This window comes from Typha latifolia, chromosome 15 (genome assembly GCF_019914945.1).
Source record: "Typha latifolia isolate L0001 chromosome 15, TyphaL0001v2, whole genome shotgun sequence".
NCBI lineage: Eukaryota > Viridiplantae > Streptophyta > Magnoliopsida > Poales > Typhaceae > Typha > Typha latifolia.
This window is the reverse complement of record NC_133100.1, coordinates 7,156,286-7,177,466: the sequence shown is the minus strand read 5'-3', so window position 1 is coordinate 7,177,466 and position 21,181 is coordinate 7,156,286. Positions and strand designations below refer to the sequence as shown.

General features: G+C 36.9%; 2 protein-coding genes across 4 annotated transcripts; one reads left to right on the top strand and one right to left on the bottom strand.

Moving 5' to 3' along the window:
* The first annotated feature begins 302 nt into the window (after positions 1-302).
* On the top strand, positions 303-6,951 carry LOC140801663 (la-related protein 6B). The gene is made up of 10 exons (XM_073156884.1): positions 303-845; positions 3,685-3,766; positions 4,469-4,563; positions 4,717-4,788; positions 4,876-4,955; positions 5,039-5,135; positions 5,416-5,463; positions 5,554-5,622; positions 6,160-6,306; positions 6,400-6,951. The coding sequence occupies exons 1-10, from the start codon at positions 435-437 to the stop codon at positions 6,664-6,666; spliced, it is 1,368 nt and encodes a 455-aa protein (XP_073012985.1). The 5' UTR covers positions 303-434; the 3' UTR covers positions 6,667-6,951.
* A 537-nt stretch (positions 6,952-7,488) lies between these two features.
* LOC140802097 (vacuolar sorting protein 3) lies at positions 7,489-19,804 on the bottom strand. Of its 3 annotated transcripts, none has more exons than XR_012111593.1 (14): positions 18,543-19,804; positions 16,864-17,139; positions 15,138-15,334; positions 14,840-14,981; positions 14,337-14,615; positions 14,169-14,241; positions 13,386-13,434; positions 11,979-12,267; positions 10,864-10,919; positions 10,677-10,745; positions 10,463-10,574; positions 9,588-9,640; positions 8,435-8,605; positions 7,489-8,104 (listed from the first exon to the last, which is right to left on the bottom strand). XR_012111593.1 is itself a non-coding variant. In XM_073157527.1 (14 exons), the coding sequence occupies exons 1-14, from the start codon at positions 19,659-19,661 to the stop codon at positions 8,012-8,014; spliced, it is 3,015 nt and encodes a 1,004-aa protein (XP_073013628.1). In that variant the 5' UTR covers positions 19,662-19,802; the 3' UTR covers positions 7,489-8,011. The 3 variants fall into 3 exon arrangements, 2 of the variants coding, with proteins under 2 accessions (XP_073013628.1, XP_073013629.1); XM_073157527.1 differs by having other exon boundaries at positions 9,588-9,677; positions 18,543-19,802; XM_073157528.1 differs by lacking the exons at positions 7,489-8,104; positions 8,435-8,605; positions 9,588-9,640 and having other exon boundaries at positions 10,459-10,574; positions 10,677-10,741.
* Positions 19,805-21,181: the final 1,377 nt, after the last annotated feature.

The following is a 21,181-nucleotide window of genomic DNA, read 5'->3' as shown; positions in this document are numbered from 1 at the left end:
TAGTAAGACTGATGATTAATCTATTTTGCTAAATAAAATTCAGAATACGAATAGTTTGGTCGATCACTCCATACTAACCGGAGTATTTAGGAAGTTTTACACGGTAGTTTAGAAAATTAAAGATAACGTGTCAGAGATCTAGTGGTTCAGTCAACTCCATGTTTTCCTGTTTCCCACCAATGAGCTGATCAGCTCCGACGTCGTACTACATCTGAATCAGCGGAACACTCATACATGGCATTCTCGTAAATAGCTGCAGAAAAGGAGGCCATTTCCAGTTACCCCGCCACAAATCGCCGTAGCTCGACATCCCGCCTATAAAATAACTCTCCGCTCTCCGATCTATCTTCGAGAAAAGAAAATTTTCTCCACTCCGCTACTCTCACCCCACCTTTCGCGGGCTTTTACCAAAAGAGACCCTCAAGAAAAGCGAAATGCGGCAAATGCCCCAAGAAATCTCAGGTCAAACCCTAGAAATCCCCGACGATCCGATCTCCTCGCCGCCGGATACCGCCGATCCTGCCCTCTCCCGGAGCGGATCCTCCCGCCGTCTCAACGCCGGCGCGGCGGAGTTCGTCCCCCGTTCGCCGGGGGGGTCGGCTCCGCCGACGCCGGTGGTGCACCCGGCGGTGATCCACGTGTTCCACCCCGCCGCGCCGGCAAGCCCGACGTTCTTCGCGCCGCCTCCGCCGCCGCCGCCGATCCATGCGGGGTTCGAGTACTACGGGGTGGGGGGTGGAGGGTTTGGGGAGAACGAGGTGGTCCAGGGGATGGTTGAGCCGGATCCGGCTCCGCCGGCGAGGGATGGACTCTCGGAGGAGGTTGTTCAGAAAATCACGAAGCAGGTGAGCCGCCCTCTTAAAAATTCCAACTTATTTGTTTCAAATTTTGGGTCCTTGATTCAATTCATTGTACCCTAAATTAGATGAGGGTTCATTCTACCATGGAAGCCTTTTACTAAGCATTGGCTCTAATCTTGTATTTAGTAGTTATTAGCCGTTTGCTTGAATGGAAAGACATCAGTTTTATGTTACGTTGATAAGATTGCGTATATAATTCTTGGCTACAAATTGGCATTGTCAGTGCTGTTATTAAAAGTATGCTACTTTGGATATTAATTCCTCGTTTTGGCTTTTATAATCATTTATAGTGTACAAGAGTTTTTCTTTTTTCTCTTTTCTTCTTGTTAAGTTGGTTGGTTGGTTGCTTATGGCTTACTGATTTTATAATTGGTCATCACTCTTTATGTAATCTATACTTACACGAAATCATAATCCTCTAATGAGGAATGTGGTTACTTCCAGTGCATAAATTTGTGGACGTACAAGTACTAGTGTAGTTTGAGTTACGTGTAATCATAACTCATAAGCCTCTAGTATGGACTTTTGTAGATTGATATAGTTAACATAATTTAGAAACCATCGTTGGACCTGTCCGACACCATATGCTGGTGGCCCTAATCCCATGTCTATCTGATTGGCACTTTGATTGTTTTAGTAGCTCTGATATGTACTGGTTGTGAGAACTATTTAGCTCAACTCTCTATCTAATGCAAACTTCATTTATTAGTGGGTCAAACATGTCCATGATCTCTTTGCTAGATGTAGTATTTTGATAGGATCTGATCCAACAAATCTATCAAGTAATACTGCAAAAGTTTTAACGGATGAAAAGAGAACCCAACAAAACCCTAATCCCATGTCTGGACTTGAGAGAGAAGAGATAGAGAAAAAATACTTTATTGCTTACCAAATTCAAGTAAAACAGTCTATAAAAAGTCTCCTAATCAAACTAATAATTTTTAGGAAAGAAAACAAACTCCTAAGCCAAACAAACCCTTGAAAATAAACCCCTAAAACTTTATTCTGCGTCATGAAGCATTCAAATGGCCGGGAGGGTGTTTGAACGCATAGGTGAACTTTGCTCTCGGCTTGTGGCATCATGAAGTCGTTCAAATTAAGGTTTCAAATATCGGAATCGGGATTGGAATCAATTGTTCGAAAAAAAGATATGTATCGGCGGTATCGGCCTATATTTTAAAATAATTTTTAAAATACACCAAATTTTAAAATTTTTTAGAAAAAATAATAATAAGATATAAATATAAGTTAATCATATATAAAGTCTAAAAATTAAAAAAATAAATATTATTTATCAATCTCTATCTCTTACCTTCTCTTCCACTAGTTATCTCTCTTATCAAACTTTCTCTCCCACTAATTCTCTCTCTTATCTAACTCTCTCCCACTGATACCTTTATCCCATCGTCTCGAATTTTATTTTTACACTTTTGTAGTCAAAGGTGATCGTTCCACAACTTTGTAGCCACTACACTTCTAAGACATATCAGCTTTGTAATCCTAATGGATGCACATTGACGAGAAAGCGACAGTCCTGCAATTGGATCTCCACATTACAATAGTTTTCTTTACGCTCCAACATATTTTCGTTAGCCTTCAATATGAAAAATGGATAGCATACTCCATCTTACATCAAAACTTCTCGATAATTTACTGCTCACAAAGTTATAGGCGCACTCCAACCTATTTTCGGCAAGTCTAACCTGCTTTTGTGGCTGCGTTATGTGATAGGCGAAAAATTGCTTCTCTTTGAATATCCAACATAGAAGATCTACCCTCGAGAACTTTGAAAAATCTAGATGGGTGATTTGGGGTTGAACTCCCCCAATCTAGATGTCCTCAACTACCCCATTAAGAATGGTAGTCAGCCTGCCCTCCTGTCGAGTCAGCATTTTGTGATCCACAACATCTACTCCCTCTCCTTAATGCTATTGTTCATTACTTGTATGATTTCCCTGTGTTTAGCTTGCATCCTCACTTGTTGATGGAGACTTACTTCCAGAGCATTGAGGCGGTCCCCAATTGTCATAGCCCCCCCGTGTCTTCGACATCCTCCACAACCTTGCAGCGAGTTGAATAGTAGATTTTAGCCAATTGGCCCCAAAAGCTTTGGTACCAATTGATAGACTTGACTCAACATATCTATCAAGTTATACCACGACAGTTTTAATAAATAAAAAGAGAAAAACTAAACAAACCCTAGCCTCTTGGCTAGACTTGAGAGAAGAGGTAAATATAAAAATACTTTATTGGTTACTACACATAAGTAAAATAGCTTACAAATAGTCTCCCAATCGAACTATTTACTTATGAAAAAAACAAACTCTCAAACCAAACAAACTCTTGAAAATAAATATTTAAGCCCTAATTCTGTGTCAGCGAGCATTTGGAGGGTGTTCGAATGCATTGACGAACTTATTGGCCTAGAGCATCATGAAGTCATTCAAACGATTTGGGCGGAACACAGAAGGGCGTTTGAAGTTTCAATGCCTGATTGGCATTTGAATGCCCGATTGAATCTTTGCATGTCTCCTTCTCTAACTGCACGTTTATTCCTGTTATATTTTCCTTGTATCTAAGAACTTCATTTAGCTATATTTTGATTTTTTTTTCTTCTCTTCCTCTTTTGCTTTCACTTAAAAAATTGTGTAGTGATTACTGAACATGCCACAGAACTTTATACTTCTCATATTATTAAATAACAAATTGGAACACGATTACAACTCAAGGTACATGTGCCTCTATAGTGATTTGGCTGCATATATAATTGCTTTGATGTGTGTTTAATGTTTTCTTTCTCATATTCTTAATCTTAATTTGGCAGGTGGAGTACTATTTCAGTGATGCAAACCTGGCGACCACTGAACATTTGATGAGGTTTATTACTAAAGATCCAGAAGGATATGGTAAATTGTTTGAATCTTTAAGCATAATAATGATATAATATACCATTTTCTGTTGGTTATGCGTATGTTTACTTAGTATCATTGATCTGCATGATTTTTTTTAAGCAGTTATGTGTCAATTAATAAATTCTGTTAACATATTATAACAGGATCAAGGATTGGCCTGACATAGAATCTTTTAGGCCAATTAGTAAACTATGGTCATTGATTTGCAACTATGGCTTTTTGTAGCTTTCATACCTGTTAAGACAACCCTTGTCCTAAAACAGAAATGTTGTTATTTGTTAATTGCTAATTCTCAGAATTTTATCTAACATTTTTGCTTTTAGATGGGTGGCAAAGAGAGGGGATCGTAGAACGGTCAGACTATTTACTATAGCAGTTAAAACAGTAGTTAATAGCAGGGATAAACCCATATCTTCTCCTTGTTGAAAGAGAAAATTTTCCATTTCAACTATATCCGCATTTTTTTTCATTCTTGATATGCACATATGAGTAATGAATGGGCAAGAAGGCTTAGTCTCTATTTTCTAGAATCTTTCATTTTTTATGCCATTGATCTGACTAAGCGGTTAAAAGTTAAAAGTATAGTAATATTTTTCTGTATATATTTGGTATACCTGATGGTCTATATAAGGATAATCTTTTACTATCAATCTTTAATTAAGGCAAACTAAGATATACTGCTCTTTCCATGTGCAGTGCCAATATCAGTTATTGCAGCTTTTAAGAAAATTAAAGCTCTCGTTCACAACAACTCACTGCTTGCTATGGCTCTCCGGACATCATCGAAACTTGTAAGTTGTTGGCATGATTAAATTAGTTTTATTTCACTTTCCACATGTATTGCCTTGTGTTGAAAAACTATGCAGTATTGTACTATAGAAGTACTTAAATGCTGTGACCATATATAAGCACATATTTTCTTCTATGATCTATAATTGCTTCAGGTTGTTAGTGAAGATGGAAAGAAAGTCAGGCGTCAGCAGCCCTTTACTGAATCAGACGTAGAAGAATTGCAGGTATCACCTGATCATTTCTGCACTTGGTTACTCCATGAAGTTTTCTGCTCCGACAAAAGCACTGATTGATTTGTTTATCCCTTCTAGTCACGAATCATTGTGGCAGAAAATCTACCAGAGGATCATTGTTATCAAAACCTTATGAAAGTTTTCTCTACTGTCGGCAGGTAGGTTTCTATGCACATGTCTCCATTTGCTGTTAATTCCATTTTTATGAGAAATAATGGCTTGAGATGATATCATACTACAGTGTAAAGACAATTCGTACCTGCTATCCTCAGACTCCTAATGGCACTGCTCCAGCAACTAATAGATCTGCGAAACTGGATATGCTTTTCGCAAACAAGGTCAGTATTCTGAAAATTGACTGCCATGCTTTTGAGGGTTGGCAACACTTTGTTTTTCTTTCTTTAATGTTTATTTTTCTCTACTTATATTAAAAGGAGATGGATTTCAGGAACAAAGACTTTTTCGTTCCTTTATCATAATAAGCCTGGAAAACAGTGTGTTAAATACAAATTTCCGTTGGAATGTAGATCATATCTATGCAAGTGAATGAAACTTCCATTTATTATCTCTTGGAGTTAATATTCTTTTTTCTTTCCCTTTGATAATGTTAATGGACAGTTGCATGCATTTGTGGAGTATGAGACTGTTGAGGATGCTGAGAAAGCAGTAAGTCTGAACATTAATTTGAAGTTTTAGCTGTAGATAATCTCTGCTCCTAATCCTGTTATGTTGTGGCTATTGGTTCTATGGATGCAGGTTGCTGAGCTCAATGATGAGAGGAACTGGAGAAATGGGCTCAGAGTTCGTTTGCTGCATAGATGCATGGTAACTAAAGCTTTTTGCATTTTGTTCATCTGCTTTCGTTTATACTATGATGGATAATCTACTACATGTCAGTCTTGCCGCTGAATAGGTTTTTTAGTCAATTCATATTCTAAATACTGTTTGACCTGAGATGGCGCCGGGGCTAATTTGTAAAGAACCTCTATCTCAGCTTACAACGAATGGTAGAGGTCCTAATTTTTGTAATTCTCAGATTTGCCATAATAATATCACCTTCTAGCTTTATTGCCTCTCTTGTAAGTCATGAGGACATAAACCACTGATACACCACCAACATTTTCATTCTAGCTATTTATGTTGTTGGCATATGTTATTCCACTAGATCTTTAGGCGCAAGTGTTTGAAGTATCATTTCATTTTGGTTTCCATGCAAATTCATAGAGTTCCAGATATGATATTCCACACAACATTTTTGGGACAGTTGCAACTAATGTCTACTATATAGCTGGAACAACCTAGGTTGACCTGAAGTTTCTATACCTGTACTTGCAACTCAATGGTCTCCTAATTTGAATCTAGACGAAGCAAGGTGCGGCAAGAGGAAGAAAGGGAGGGCATGAAGGTGATGGGAATGGGGAGGAGGATGATGTCTCCACGTCAAACCACCCAAATGAGAAGCATCTAGAGGATACACGCCAACCATCTGAAGCATTCTATGAGAATGTGGTAAAGAATTGTCTACTTGTTTTTACTTCTTTTTTTCTTTCTATTTCATAGTATTTGATCTAGAGAAGGATCTTACCCGTCATTCTTGAACAGGCTGATGAGACTTTCACTGAGAAGGATGTAGGCGCTAGGCGAGGAAAGGGTCGGGGCCGAGGGAGGGGTCGAGGACGCGGGCACTACCACAACAATAACCGGAATGGAGGAAACCATCCTGTTGGCACTCCACCATCGAGCCATGTGATCCATATTGAGCAGCCGCTTGGAGCTAACAAACAACCTCCTGGGCCTCGAATGCCAGATGGGACAAGGGGATTCACAATGGGTCGGGGAAAACCAGTGACGCCTGCAAGTTCTGAGTGAAGATACCAGTCACAAATATTGTACCTCATGTTATTTAGTATGTTTGTCAATAGAATGGTCTAACATCCTACCAGTCACGGTTGTCTGCTTGGTAAATGTTGTCTCAGATTTTGGAGGTTAAAGAGTCGTCTGTGTTTGTGTGCTAAACTTTGGGCCTCTGAGGAGTACTTGGTTTCTAATTCTTATTTGTGGTTTTCACGAATAGAAAAATTGGTACAGGAGAACTGGCATAATGCTAAAACTAAACTTTCGTACGCTATAAAGTACACCAAAGTTTCTGGTAAATATTATGGTATTCCTGTCTCACCACTTCGAGTTCTAACCTTAAGACCACTGTCATTCTGTAGAAGATGAATATTTTGATTTGCTTTTTTTGGGATTGTGGAATAGCATCAGTGGTTACAACATTGGCTTCTTATGTTCGGCTCTTCTCTTATCTTTAGCACCTATATTGGAATAACAGTTCGCTCCCTATTTTACCCTGTATTTGTGTAAGTGATATCCCTCGAATTTAGCTAATGAGGATAGTGCTCTGATGGCTAAAAGGCTGTGTAACACACACACACACACACACACACACACAGACACACACACACACACATATATATATATATATATATATATATATATATATGAGTTCAATTCATAACGATATCGATTCGATTTAAATGACACCGTTGAGTTTCCACTTTTCTCAAAGAATAAAAACACCCCACAAATTTAGTGCTTCTGATGAAATCCTTACTGGAATATTCCCTAATCTCGAAAAAAAAAATAACAAAAACAAAAATCTAGATATTGTTTCTTAGCAGACACAGAGAATTTGATTACCCTCAGAAAAATAAATATGAATAAATGGTACAGGCATTGTGCTTTGAAATCTAGTCAACAGAAGAGTGTAATCTCACTGGTTTAGTTGTGTAAGAACAATTTCTCCAATCTACTGCTCAATAAACACGTTGCCATTCTTATCTACAAAAAAAAATTAAAAAGTCCTCATTCAACTAAATATGCTGCTGGCTCTCTGTATTGGTGCTAAAATTAGTCATTCTTTGGGCTTCATCCGCACGCTGTTCCTCGGACTTTCTGTATGTTTCAAGTAAGAAATAATGGCTGTATGGCTTCCATCACGAACTGTGCCATGTTAAGTAGTTAGTAATGCACAACAAAGCAAACACCTCGGGATCGTCCATTCAAAAGGGAGAACCTGCTAACATGTACTGTATTTTGAAATGACATCCTCCATAGGGAAAAAAGCCCATGGACAAAGTGAAGCATGCCGATCATCGCCCTGCACAATTCCGGAATGTTGCCTGGAGCTTCCAATGCAATAACTTTCTTTTGATTATCTGCTAACAAGCCACCCTGGTTTAAAAATAATATTCTTCTTCAAGTTACGACCATGAGCTGATGCTGAATCACCTTGATTACGATAACACTGCCAAAAGAAAGAGTTAATTTGTTATTTGTACTAGAGGACTATGGACAAAACTAAACTTCGTCAAAACAGAGGTCGGTAGATGCATATGCGTGTTGAGTAGCCAAAGCCACTAACTTGGACTATGAGGAGGTGAATAAATGATGTAGCCAAGTTCATTCTAACGAAGACATGCATATATGTGCAGCCTGCCCATATGTTTCATATCGTACATTAATGCATCTGCTCATGTGGATGCCATCAAGTAGATCTTGTTCAATGTTTGTAGACAAATTGCAAGGGCATTTACCAAAATATTATGATGACCATTAATTTTAGCGCAATACATACCCTGTAGCAGACGACTGAGTCATCAGGATACATCACAAAAAGCTTGGTACCAAGGCGAGCACGGCAAGAATCACAGATACTTTCATCATTTAGCTGAACATGCCTTGATCTCTCCTCTAATCTTGTCAATCGTGCATCCAGGTTTATCGCATGAGAGAGATTGCGAACAATCTACCAAAACGAAAAGAAAGAACATGTTATTGCTTGCTTAAGCAGAGTACAAGATGATTGCAGCTTTAAAAATAAACAAGATGAACAAAGGATGTGTTGTCCATGTGTCCTTGATTATCAAAATCTTAGCACAATGTGCTTACTGAAAAAATGAAGAATACTTGTAAGACTAGCAGCAATGAAAAACCACTTATTTTGTTCATAGGAATTTACATAATAATGCACAGAGGATATATGATTGCACTCAGAAATAACTTACTGTGGATTGTATAACTGGTAACATCATACAAGTATATAACAAAAGAAACATAGCTCAAATCTTACATTTAACAGCATTTTAGTAAGAAAGGCACAAAATGCAATTGACATAGTGACAACACAAGTCACTACAACTTTCTTCTTGTACATTCTCTGGAATGACGCAGCAAGCCCCTCTGCGATTCTGCCACAATTTCTACAGCACATAGTGCTTGCCCACATGATTCATTTTGACTGGGAATTATACTTTAAAGTTACTCTGAATATTGAAATTGTGCACCAAACATACAAGGATATCAAATTTCTGCTGGGAAATCCATGATCTAAAATTTCAACTAATATCCCAACTATTAAAATTAATAATGAAATCATACCCTTTATGAGATGTTTCCTAATAATCAATCATTCTTAACTGTGTTTTTAATTTCATACCCTTTATGAGATGTTTCCTAATAATCAATCATTCTTAACTGTGTTTTTAATTTCATAAAAGCCTAAAAGGTATGTTGCAGGATATTTTAACTGAAAATAGCAATGGATTAGAGCCAAGTTTACATTAAAACATTAGCCCGTGTTGGTCTGAACATCTATGAGTATGATAGTATTTGACTATAAAATGTTACTATATTCAAGGTAGTAATCAATTCAAGCACCAAATAATGGAGATCAGGATGTTTCGCCAAAATATCAGAACAGCGACAATCTAGTTAACAAAAAAGCTTACCAGTCCCTGGCGATGATGATGAACTCGTGCTCTCAACATTCTTAAAATCGTATCTGATGCAAGTTGAAGAGGCATATCAGGTGACAATTTCTGCAATACAAACTTCGAGCACGTAAAGAACTATTCTGGGAGCCATGTGGTGTTGCAGAACCTTGAATCTGTGTACTCGCAGATGAAGAATGCAAATGCAAGTAGTATTTCTTGACTGTACTATGATTATTAATGAATAAATTTCTTACCGACTTTTTTCTAGAAAGAACTCTGCTCACTTGACTGTAAAGCCTGTCAAATCATTCAGTGCTTCCATATTTTGGCTGACACAAAATTACATTCTTCCAGATGATTTTTCAGGATGAAGATGTCTAGGTGCAATGTTCATTTAAATAAGGTTCATGTCATAGGCACGGCAGTTTTCCCTTTTACGAGAGATAGCAAAGAACACAGTTATCTTAAACTAGGTGCTTGAAATATCAAATCCAGCGAAAAAGTTCTTACAACATTCTAATTGGTACTAGTTTATTGCCCCTTGTTCTATGGCTAAGAAGGAAACATAAGAGGAATTCTAAATTGATTGCCATGAAGGTCAACGGTACTACACTCTTCTAAGCCTTAAATTTCAAAACTTTCTAAAACTTGCTAAAAGCAGATAACAAAGCACTCAAACTCGATCTTGATCCAAAAACTAGGCATCAGACAGAAGGGTTCTCAACCGAAAGATCTCAGTTTCCACCAGACAATGAACTAACCAAAAAAAAAGTCATAGTCACAAATTTGCTGACGCAGGTCAATTTTTTATTGATCCATATAGGTGCCAAGATTACTTATAATTCTATGCATGCAAATGTTTTCTAATACAGAAATAATACAAAAAGTACCTCTAAAACTTGCAGAGGATCTAGTGATTCGCCATGATTATGGAGAAGACGAACTGCAGCTGTAAACATGGGTTCTTTCCCATTTTGTGGATCCAAATACAAATCCAACAGCCTGAGGCAGAAGAGAGAGGAACAGGATATATGAACTATGGCAGAGACAGTATGGTATATTATCACCTAAAAGAATTAAATCTAGAAAATAGGAAAAACCTACTGAATATAAGCATCATTTCGACCTATCTCTGCACAGTATTGTTCAGCAGCTTCGCTGTCTTCCAGCTTCCTTCAACAAAGAAATCACAAACGCAAACAGAATGTCAAGCAAAAGAACAAGTATCTGTAAGAAATCAAAAGGCATGCTACAATTTTCAGTCTCAATTGTTCTGAAATGTCAGTCTTACAAGGCCAGAATCTGAAGTACAATGTTCTCTTGCCCCATCTTCCTATATAAGATTGCCTGCCATAAAATGTAAGAACCAGGTTCAAAAGTCAAAACTAAGTCCATAAAAGAAAATTCTATGCTAAATCACTATAGCATGAAACAATTCTTAACATCATTCAATATGATTAGAACAACATAACTGCAAAATGCAAATAACTAAATCTGGATGGGCAAAGGAAAACTGTATCTCTAATCCTTATTCAAATTACAAGCTCAACTAATTCTTGACAACTAGTTAGAATTCTGGTGAAAGTATATATGGAATCCTGCAACAAAAAAACTCTTCAAATTGCTTGTTCTCATATATATCAAGAATTAACTAGATAACACCTAGGAACAAATCAAAGTAGTCTGTCTTTCCCAATCCAATTGTAATTATGTTCATTGCTCAATACACAGATGATCACTAGCTAATATATGATTTCAAAAAAACAATCCTTTATATATAGAGTGCGATCCATGCTTGAATTTCATGGGCTTAGATCAAAGGTCATCTCAAGAATAGCTAATCCAGAATTTGGCTGCAGAGTGTAGGTTAGTTTTGAAAAGTAGACTTTGAGTGTTTTTAACTGCCATCAGACAAGACTTGCACCTAAAAGAATTTAAGTCATCAGCTGTGTGCGACAAATTTAATCCACCACAATTACAAGCCTAGTCATGCCTGTGCAAATAGATATGCAACATAATAATGGACACATACAAGCATAAATAGTTCTACCAAAATGAACTAGATTACCTAGGTACTATCAAAAGAGCCATCGCAAAGAATTGCCAGGAAAATAATTGCTATAGCTTGCAGATTTACATAGTTGAGGCTACCTTAAAAGAGTTCAGATTCTTCTTCATCCTGATATTTTTATGATGAAGGTAGATCAATTATAGCTATTGAAAATTGATATAGAAAGAAAAGGAAAAAAACGAATCTAGTTTAGATTCCACAATATAGAATGAACTCTTCAAAGTTAAAAGTAAATATTCTAGCAAACAACAATTCTGTACATAAAGCAATAATAAACTAAAGTAATAAGTAGTCCCAAAAGTAAGAAAGAAGGTTGTCGTAAGGGGCAACAAAACCTTCTCCAACCATAGTTCTGATTCCTCTATCACATCAAGCACTTCTTCTGGATCATACAAGTCTGAAGCATGTAAAAACAACTGTAATCTTTCCCTAACTGAATAGCTGTAATTATTTTGAGTGTCAACATTCAAATTGTTTATCTCATTGATTCCACTATCATCATTTTTCACGTTGCAAGAGTTCCTGAAGACATCTTCCATTGCTGACTTGGCAAGAGAGAGGGCGTAGAGTGTATGATACCGAGAATCATCGCAGTCTTGATCCTCAATTAACCATTGCAAATATCTAATGAAGAATTTATAGAAGTCCAGTTAGAACTTTAGGTTGAAACACAACCTTTACATAGGCACATTGTCATACAGAGATATTAAAAGGGAAAATATCCCAAAGCTATGCCGAAGGGTAAAAGAAATGCATGATACAATCCATACAACTGTTCTTTAAAAGCACATATGTTTAAGAAGAAAACTATTAAAGAAATATGAAATAAAGTGTTTAGTTGGTAAGCAAGTAGCTAACCTTGCATTTCTACAAATTAAATGCAACTAAAAGTAAAGGAAAACGTGATAAGGATTAAATCCACTTACATGTCAAAAAGACAAAATGTTCCTTAAGTTGTTCGAAAAAGAAAGTCTTGCAAGAATGAAGAACCAAACATGAAATGAAACCCTTTTCTCTCCTGAAGGTCAAGTGACCGAGGAAGAGCTGTCTGGATTTCCAAATGATATAGCCACATCTTCTTATCAATCATATTCTGGCAACAGAAAGAATAACCAGCTAGATTTTTCCTAGTGTCAGCATATATCCATAAAGTTGGACTTGAATGGCTACGATTGTTACATCATTTTACAAACACTTAACGTAATCTTTTTGTACTCTAGTGTGTGTGTATCTTGCATCATTATTAATATGAATTGTGTGTGTCTGTATATATTCATCAAGTATGACTACTATATGCATATTATGGGAAAATTTTGATATGGCATTGGTGTTACCTGAAGAATTTGTCCTAGTGCACAATTCAAGCATAGTGGCTGTATACCAAAATAACTTTTTTTAATTTTTCACATAAAAAGTCATTAGCATTGAAGCATTATTTCCTGGGCATTAACTATTAAGTGGTATAAGTGTAGAGATGTCCCCATCAAGACTAATTTTGGTGCATCATAAATTTTTTGTAAAGCTATTCTTTATACTTTTTAAAGGCTTTTTCCACCTACTACATCTGCATCTACTCTACGCTAGGTGTAAGCTCACAAATTTACACCCAATGTAGGTTATAGCCATCAAATTGATATATACAAATAATACAATTATCCATGAGGTAAACACACACATACATATTCTCCGGATGTATGTTTCCATGAACATTCAAAAGATTTCAAGGATATACTAATTGATACCTTTGATGAATTCCAAACTTTTCAGAATCAATAGCTGCAAGTACTTTGTCTGCAAAAACCACATAATAAATCATTAGCTGGACGAGCTGCACTATTCAAGAATATTTAATTAACACTATACAATACAAATAGTAAGGGAATATAGCAGGTTGCCACCATCTTATGACGCCCTAAAGAGAAAAATAAGGAGGGGTTCATGCCTGAAAGTCCAAAACATGGCAAACCTAAACATCTAAATTGGCTACAGACACTAGATACTTGTACCGAGATAACTCATTACCCCCAAATGTCTAATTTCAGATAATATCTAACAGCACAACAGGATCATAGAGAGTAGAGAGTAGCAGAATATGAATAGTTTCTATGTAAATATCCTAATAACAAGCTCTCACATCCATGATAAAGCTTGATTACAATGATCTGGGACAAATTGTATTATCAACAAGTACAAAATTCAAGAGTGACCCTTTAGTCCCAATTATTTGTGGTTAGTAATATTGATCATTCTTATCCATCATCTCTGTGACAAAGATATGAAGACTAAAAAAGGTCACGGTGAACAAGGCTATCCAATCTGGGGTAGGTCATGGTGAATGAGGCTATCCTGACTCGTAACCATGCCATATATCACATGAGTACAAACCACATAGTCAACACTAAGCAATGGCATCATAAACATTAAAAAATAAAAACTTCAATCTGTTCAATCTTTTTTTTTTCTGATGAGTTGTCACTGTACAATGACATTAGATTTAACTAATTGAGTAAAAGTCTAACAGTTACCAGGTGAAAGTTGATCGACCCTTTTCTCAGATGTTAAAACTATAACAGCAAGTTCCTGATCAATATCTGCAATCTGGAGAAAAAAGGCAGTGGCAAAGATTAGCCAGAAACAGAAAAGAAATAACTTCACTATATAAGATTCAACTGATTTGAGTTAGAAAAACAGACCCATCCAAGATGCTCCAGAATCAGATCTTGATCAGATGACTCTTCAAGTATCTTTGCAGCTTCGCTAGCAGCAACTTTCGTGCTGGAGATGGAACATATGGGCATACCCAGAGAATCACATTCCACAAAAGATGCAGAATCATTCCATAAACCTGAGCCATAATTTCTTGCCAAGACACGCCAAATAGCAAGAGCCTTGGAATACATCCCTTTACTGGCATACAAGAATGCAAGCGTCCGTAAATGCCCAGAATCATCTAACAGTGCTTCTAACTCCTCCTGCACTGCCCAGGCAATTTGCAGGGTCATCCTTCAACAGCTTTCTGATGATGGGCATATCTGCCTTGAATGCATAGGAACACTAGGTTCCACTGCTTAAAAAGTATAATAAATACAGCATGGTCTTGAGGCCAAATCAAGTTTGACAGTGGAACTAATAAAACCTATAAACCTCATGATGTATCTTATACAGACTTGGAAATATGTTATGCAGTAAGACATACCACAACACAGCTGTTCTGGGAGGATGCAAGCTTTTCCATATCATCAACAAGATCAAGAGCCCTATAGAGGTACATCAGAAGGGTATCAACTCCTTCCTTCACAGGGGAAGACAAACTCTTATCCCGGGAAACACATAGGTACCTAAATCATTGGATGAATTTACTTTTTAAAAGTATGTAGCACACACACACAAAAAAAAAAGATTTTAAAAGTAGATTCAAGTATAGGTTATCCATTGCTGATGGGTTATTATTTAGAAGGATTTAGAAAGATATCAATATTTGTCATAAATAGAACCTGATAATGTTCTTGATTGCTGACTCCAATAGGTCAGACCGACTTGGTGGATGTAAGAGGAAATCTTCTTCCAGTGCTGTATCTACACCTGCTTTTCTAAGAAACACAGCACGCTGAATGGCCATCAACCCATCATCTATAACTTCTTCAAGAGGAACTGGCGGAGGATGCAAACCCCAATAGCGATTCCTTGGTACCTATAACATGTGATTCTCTTCTTTTAATAGCAATCACAGAATTAAATATGGCATGCACAAAATGTATGCATCTAATAAATTGACAAGAACCAAGAGCTGCATATGATGATCTGATAAATGTTTGTCTTGTATAGATACAACTAGGAAACATTTTTCTGTGGTCATCTATAAGAGAGAATCATAAAGAGGCCAAAGCCAACAATAAAGATGTTCCCATATTTATAAGAGTACAGTGCCACATGAGCATCATAAGAACGAGAAAATAGTCTCGGTATAATTACACAATGACAAAAAGGAATTGTATAAAGGCGATCAAAACATAAAGATAAAGATATATATAGGAAATTGAATCACGTATTAGATCTAGATAATTATATAACTATGAGTTGCTGGAGGCATGCAACTACACCTGGATGCACTTCTATATCTTATAATAAGCAATTGGAAGATTAAATAAAGAAAAGCTGCATTAAGTAGCATGACAACTTGACTAAAACTATTGTTAAGAGAACTATTAAAATGGAGCTTCATATAATTAACTACCTGAACAAATAGTAAAAATGAATGGTTTGCTTGTCATCCATGTTATTTGATGATTAGAATAAAGAATTAAAAGAGCCACAAGTGGTTTCTGCATCTTTGAGAATGTAAGACATGTTTAGGAGAACAATAAGATCAACAAAAGTTAGTCACATGAATCAAAAGATTCAAAACAACTATAAATGGCGTACTAGTGCACTAGGATTCTATCAAAGCAGGGTCTAGTCAAAGGTGTTGTATGCAACCATATCCTCATTACCAAGAGGTTTGTTTTCATGACCTGAACTCATGTCTTCTGTGGGCGCAAAGGACAAGGCTTACCATCAACAACACCAATTGATGCCTCATATATCAAACCAGCTAAACCAACCAAACAAAACTCCCATAATAGAAATGCAATTCAAGTTTGGGCTGTTAATATGAGGAAGTTGAAAATTATAAGTACCGAGCTATATAAAAGTGACACTCCTGTGTGTGTACACACATACTCACATAGTTGCTAGTTTAAATTAGGCTTTGCTGCATTGTTGTAGCACAATAGATATAGGTGGAATGAGATGATCATATAGGATGCTTCCTATAGCAGACCGGTTCTTAAAATGATGCAGCAGCATCTGAAGTAATATCCAAGATTTGAAATTATTGGCAGCCAGTCTTTCCTTTACTTTTGGTCTATGATTTGCAAGATGCTATTCATACACAACTCATTGTCAACAATATACAACTCATTGCCACACCCATATCCATGCCACAAAAGTAAAACTCCCTTGTGGTGGTAACAAGGATCTGATTAAGAATCTAGTACTCTCACAAGGACAGAATTAATTGGTATAAAACTAAATACCAAAATGAATTATTTATTAGGTTTTATCCATAATTTTGACAGCAATATACAGAATTCCTGATCAACAAGTAATAATTATAACAAACTTTCTCAGGAACGAGTGTTCAAAAGCTATGTAATATGCAAAATTCAATATCTTACGTACCAGCTGTGACCAACGGTTTGGATCCCGCATAATGAACGGAAAGATTTCAGATGGCTGCATAGTTTCCGAGAGCAAAAAATGGTTTACTGCATCCTCAAAATGCAGATCAAAAAGCAACAGGAACCCAACTTGTGCATGCACAAAAGAAAGCACGTCACTGGTCATTTCACCATCTGACTCAAGCTCTTCTGCCAAAGAGATGGCTTCCTTGAAATTTTTCTTCCTCAATAAGCTCTTAATCTGTTCTTCTGGAGACACCTTACGGTAAAATATAACCTGCAAAAGCGAAAGAATATACCTATCACTGCAAAGTATAAATAAAATACAGAAAACCAATTGTACATTTCATATTTGAACTCAAACTACAAGTGGGCCAATTGTAATTTTTTCCCAGCATCTGCTACTCATGGCGTAAAAGTTCCTCCGTCCTGATAGTTGCAATGCGACTCCTTTCATAATTAGGTAATACACAATGCAAACAAAATTCTATGCCGGACACAATGAACAAAAAACCTTTACTAGTGATTGACACCAGCAATCTATACATTCTACTACTAGTTTTTTTTTTTTTTTTACATTATATTAGCTTAAGGATGGTAGGTTGCCTACCTTCCACTGTCATTAATATGGCAAACAAACAAATTCTTCTACTTTTATGTCTGTAAACTTTACTTACTACTTACAATCCAGTCAATTAAATGCTTAGGTCAAAAGATTCACTGCTGATCATTCTCTGAATCTAAACCAAAGGACCGACGCAGATACAAAGAAAAAAAAATTCTCATCAAAATATAAGACCATAAATCTTATTTTAATTATCAAATTCTACCAAGTGCCAACTATTTGATATCTTCTCATGTAACTCTGAAATACTCCAAGTGGTTCGAACCAACAAAGTAACCAAATACAATAATCCATTGCATAAGTTCTTTTCAAACTTCTCAAAGTCAGCATATGAATTTATTTGTTCCTCTGCAAGCCTCACTGGAGCTAGTTGATCTGGTCAACAATTACATTAAGGGACAGCATAATGGAGCATCTGTCTTTCTCTATCCTCCATATTTTCCTCAGTTTCTTAACCTTGTCCTCAAAATTCAATTGGGTAATAAATAACACAGAGCTCTATGTTCACCAATCTAATTATTCTTGCTCCAACTGCTTTTTGCAAACAATAATCCATCATTTCCTTCCTGAAGAGTGTTTCTCAAAATAACATCTCTTCAACATCTCACATACATGAATGCTCATCTTTAATGATCAATTCATGAAAATGTTCTACATCAGAAAGCCATAAACTGCTTCCAATTGATGGCTTCATACATTTCGATGATGCAACATTTCACAGGACAAGAAACTACTTGAGAATAATTCTACTTTATAAAGTAATAGTTCATTTCATTAAATATTACATCATAAGTTACAGTGAATACTCTCGCTACGGCTTTTAAGTAACATGCATTAGAAGGCCAAAACCAAGGATTATCATACATCCTAAAAACAAAAGCTCCCCTTGAAATAACAAATGATCTCAAGCAACCAATGTGACAACACAGACACCTTCACCTTCCACTAGAAACATAGAAGACAGAAACTTAAAAGAACTTCTATCTGACATTTAGTAAATCAATTCCAAAGTAAACAACAAGCAAGAAGATTATATAAATACATAATCTACCTACTTTATAAGGTGATGCAACCAAAACCATCTCTGCTTTTCCCTGATCATCATTAGCCACTGCAAATATACCAGAGCCACTCTTCGCATGTGAAAGTGACTGAACAAAAGAACCCGTTTTTCTTCTGTACAAATCAACCCTACCACTACTGGCAACAATGACATATGATGACATGGCTGCAATTGCTTCTGGTACAGATTGAAAAACCAGACTCCCACCTACAGGCTGGCCGTAAGAATTAACGACTACCCCTACATTGTCGACCAACAAAAGCACCTCCTTGCTCCTTGATAGAGGTTTCAATCGAGGGGGGCCCGAAGATTCTGGAAGTGCAAATACAGAATTACTTATCCCTGTCTTACTAGAGAATAGTGTATAACCATCTATAGTGCCAACAATCACAGAATCACCAAGCCAAGCGACAGTCTTGACACCGTTGATTCCTTGAATTTCTTTCGAAACCACCGATACACCACCATTCTCTGAAGCCGTTTCGAGATTTCCAGACAAAAACAGCTCTATCAAGATCAATCTCTTATCTGCCGCAGCCACCACATAGCAATTCGGCCCGCCCTCTCTACGAGACCCAGAAACCTTCAGCCCTACACCATTTTCCCTGCTCGCTCCACCCAACTTTTGAAGTATCTTCTTCCCAGGGCTCAAAATCTCACCATTAGAGGATCCATCTCCTAAGTCATCCAAATCCGACATCTCAGGGCATGAAATCCTTTTTGCAACCGCTGACACATCTTTAGCCAAACCTATCTTTCTCACCGTCTGTAACAACAAGAAGTCCACCAAGAACAGAAGCCCATCCGAGAGCACCAAGATCCTTCCAATCTCTCCAAGAACCAAAATCGACTCGATCAAACGGTTCCCAACCGATGTCAATCTCAGAAACTCAACCTCTTTTGGCAAATCATCGCCGTGTTTGCTAGAGAACAAGATGATCTTGCCGCCACCAGTGCCGACGTAGACTAGGGTTTGTGAATCGGATGCGGAGAAGACGGCGACGGATCGAATCGTGAGGGGCGAGGACGGCGGGAAGCCGGCGGATTTGGCCGGATCGAGCTCGGCAAAGGGTTCGATGACGGACCGATCACTGGATCGGGGCGTCTCCATTGGGCAGGAAGGTGAATGCTAAGGTTTGTAGAATCCACGAAAAGGGAGAATCGCCATAGAAATGGAGAAGGATTAGGGTTTTGAGATGAGACGAGAGGAGAAGACTTGGAAGTACGAAGGGAAGAGAGAAGAGGCTGTTCAAAACCTTAGGGACGAAGACAGCTATTTGGACTGCAGGGGACTCCGGACTGGCAACATTTTCACTTCACACCCTAACATTAGTTTATTCTCATTTACATCCTGTCTTTTCATTATTTTTCAGGAACAGATTATATGAAAAATGCAAGGATCAAACTAGAAATAGTCAAAATATAAGATATCATAATAAGCACATAACATAGGGAGTAAAACGTAAAAAAATCTAAAGTATACACCATTTATAGATAAATTGCATCACTTCATCCCTACCATAGAACTTATCCGCAATCAAACACCGATAACATATGAGATGGATAAAAACGCAGATAAGGTTTCGAAGTAAATTCACATTTTGGCTTGATTGCGCTCCTGCTATTACCTGTGTTAGTAAAATATAAGAATAATTATATCTAGACTTTTAAAATTAGTGCTCATTTTTATATAAATCTCTCATTATTTTTATTAAAAAATTTAAATGATCCAGTGTTATAAAAAATAAATAAATATACTATAGTTCGGAGGTATAAATATAATTAACCCCTTAAATGTGTATATATATGCACTGGTATTACTTGGCATTTTACTTTTTCATGCTCTTGTTATGGCTTCTACATACATTTCAGGAAGTGAAATCTTATGTGATCAGTTTCAGTTGTGCTCTTTTATTTAGCAGAGCACCAAACTCAATAATTAATCAATAATTATTCAATAATTATTCATCAGCAAGAAGCAAACAACAGGGATTTTGATGCAATCTATAATAACTTTATAAGATTAAAATCTCTCACTCAAACTGCACCCACCTGAAGGATATGAAGAAATCAGGTAAAAGCTATGTAACAATTTTGAAGGTTTTGAAATATTCTAATATATCAGGCATATCATTCCAGAGTGCACATTTTGCAATGTACAAAGAATTCCAGTCATAAAATAAGACAATTTTGTGAGGGAAATGCATCCCCAAAGAATACAAAACCTGAAGAGCAACTGATTTAAAATCTCATAGAGAACTGCAAGAACATAGAAGCTGATTCAAAATCTTCAGATGAAACCAGGAGATTTAGTTTTTGCCACAGATGATCATCCCAATAAAGGAAAACAAACATCTGCTAGTCAAATACTGAAAGATCTTGTGCCATCCGAAAACCTCATTACATCTCAGAAATAAAATCCGTAAACTATTCAAGAAAGCACAAGCCTCTTTCCTTGGAATTATACCGGATATTGGAGATTTAAAACCATCCTTGGTTTACTCCAGCAGCTTAATCCGATGTTGAGCAACAAAGAAACTGCCAAAATATTTCAAAGCTCACAAAATAGGAACCCTAAGATCATGTAAGTCGCATTTCGGCAATGGCACAAGGTGCACCATGCCATGAAAG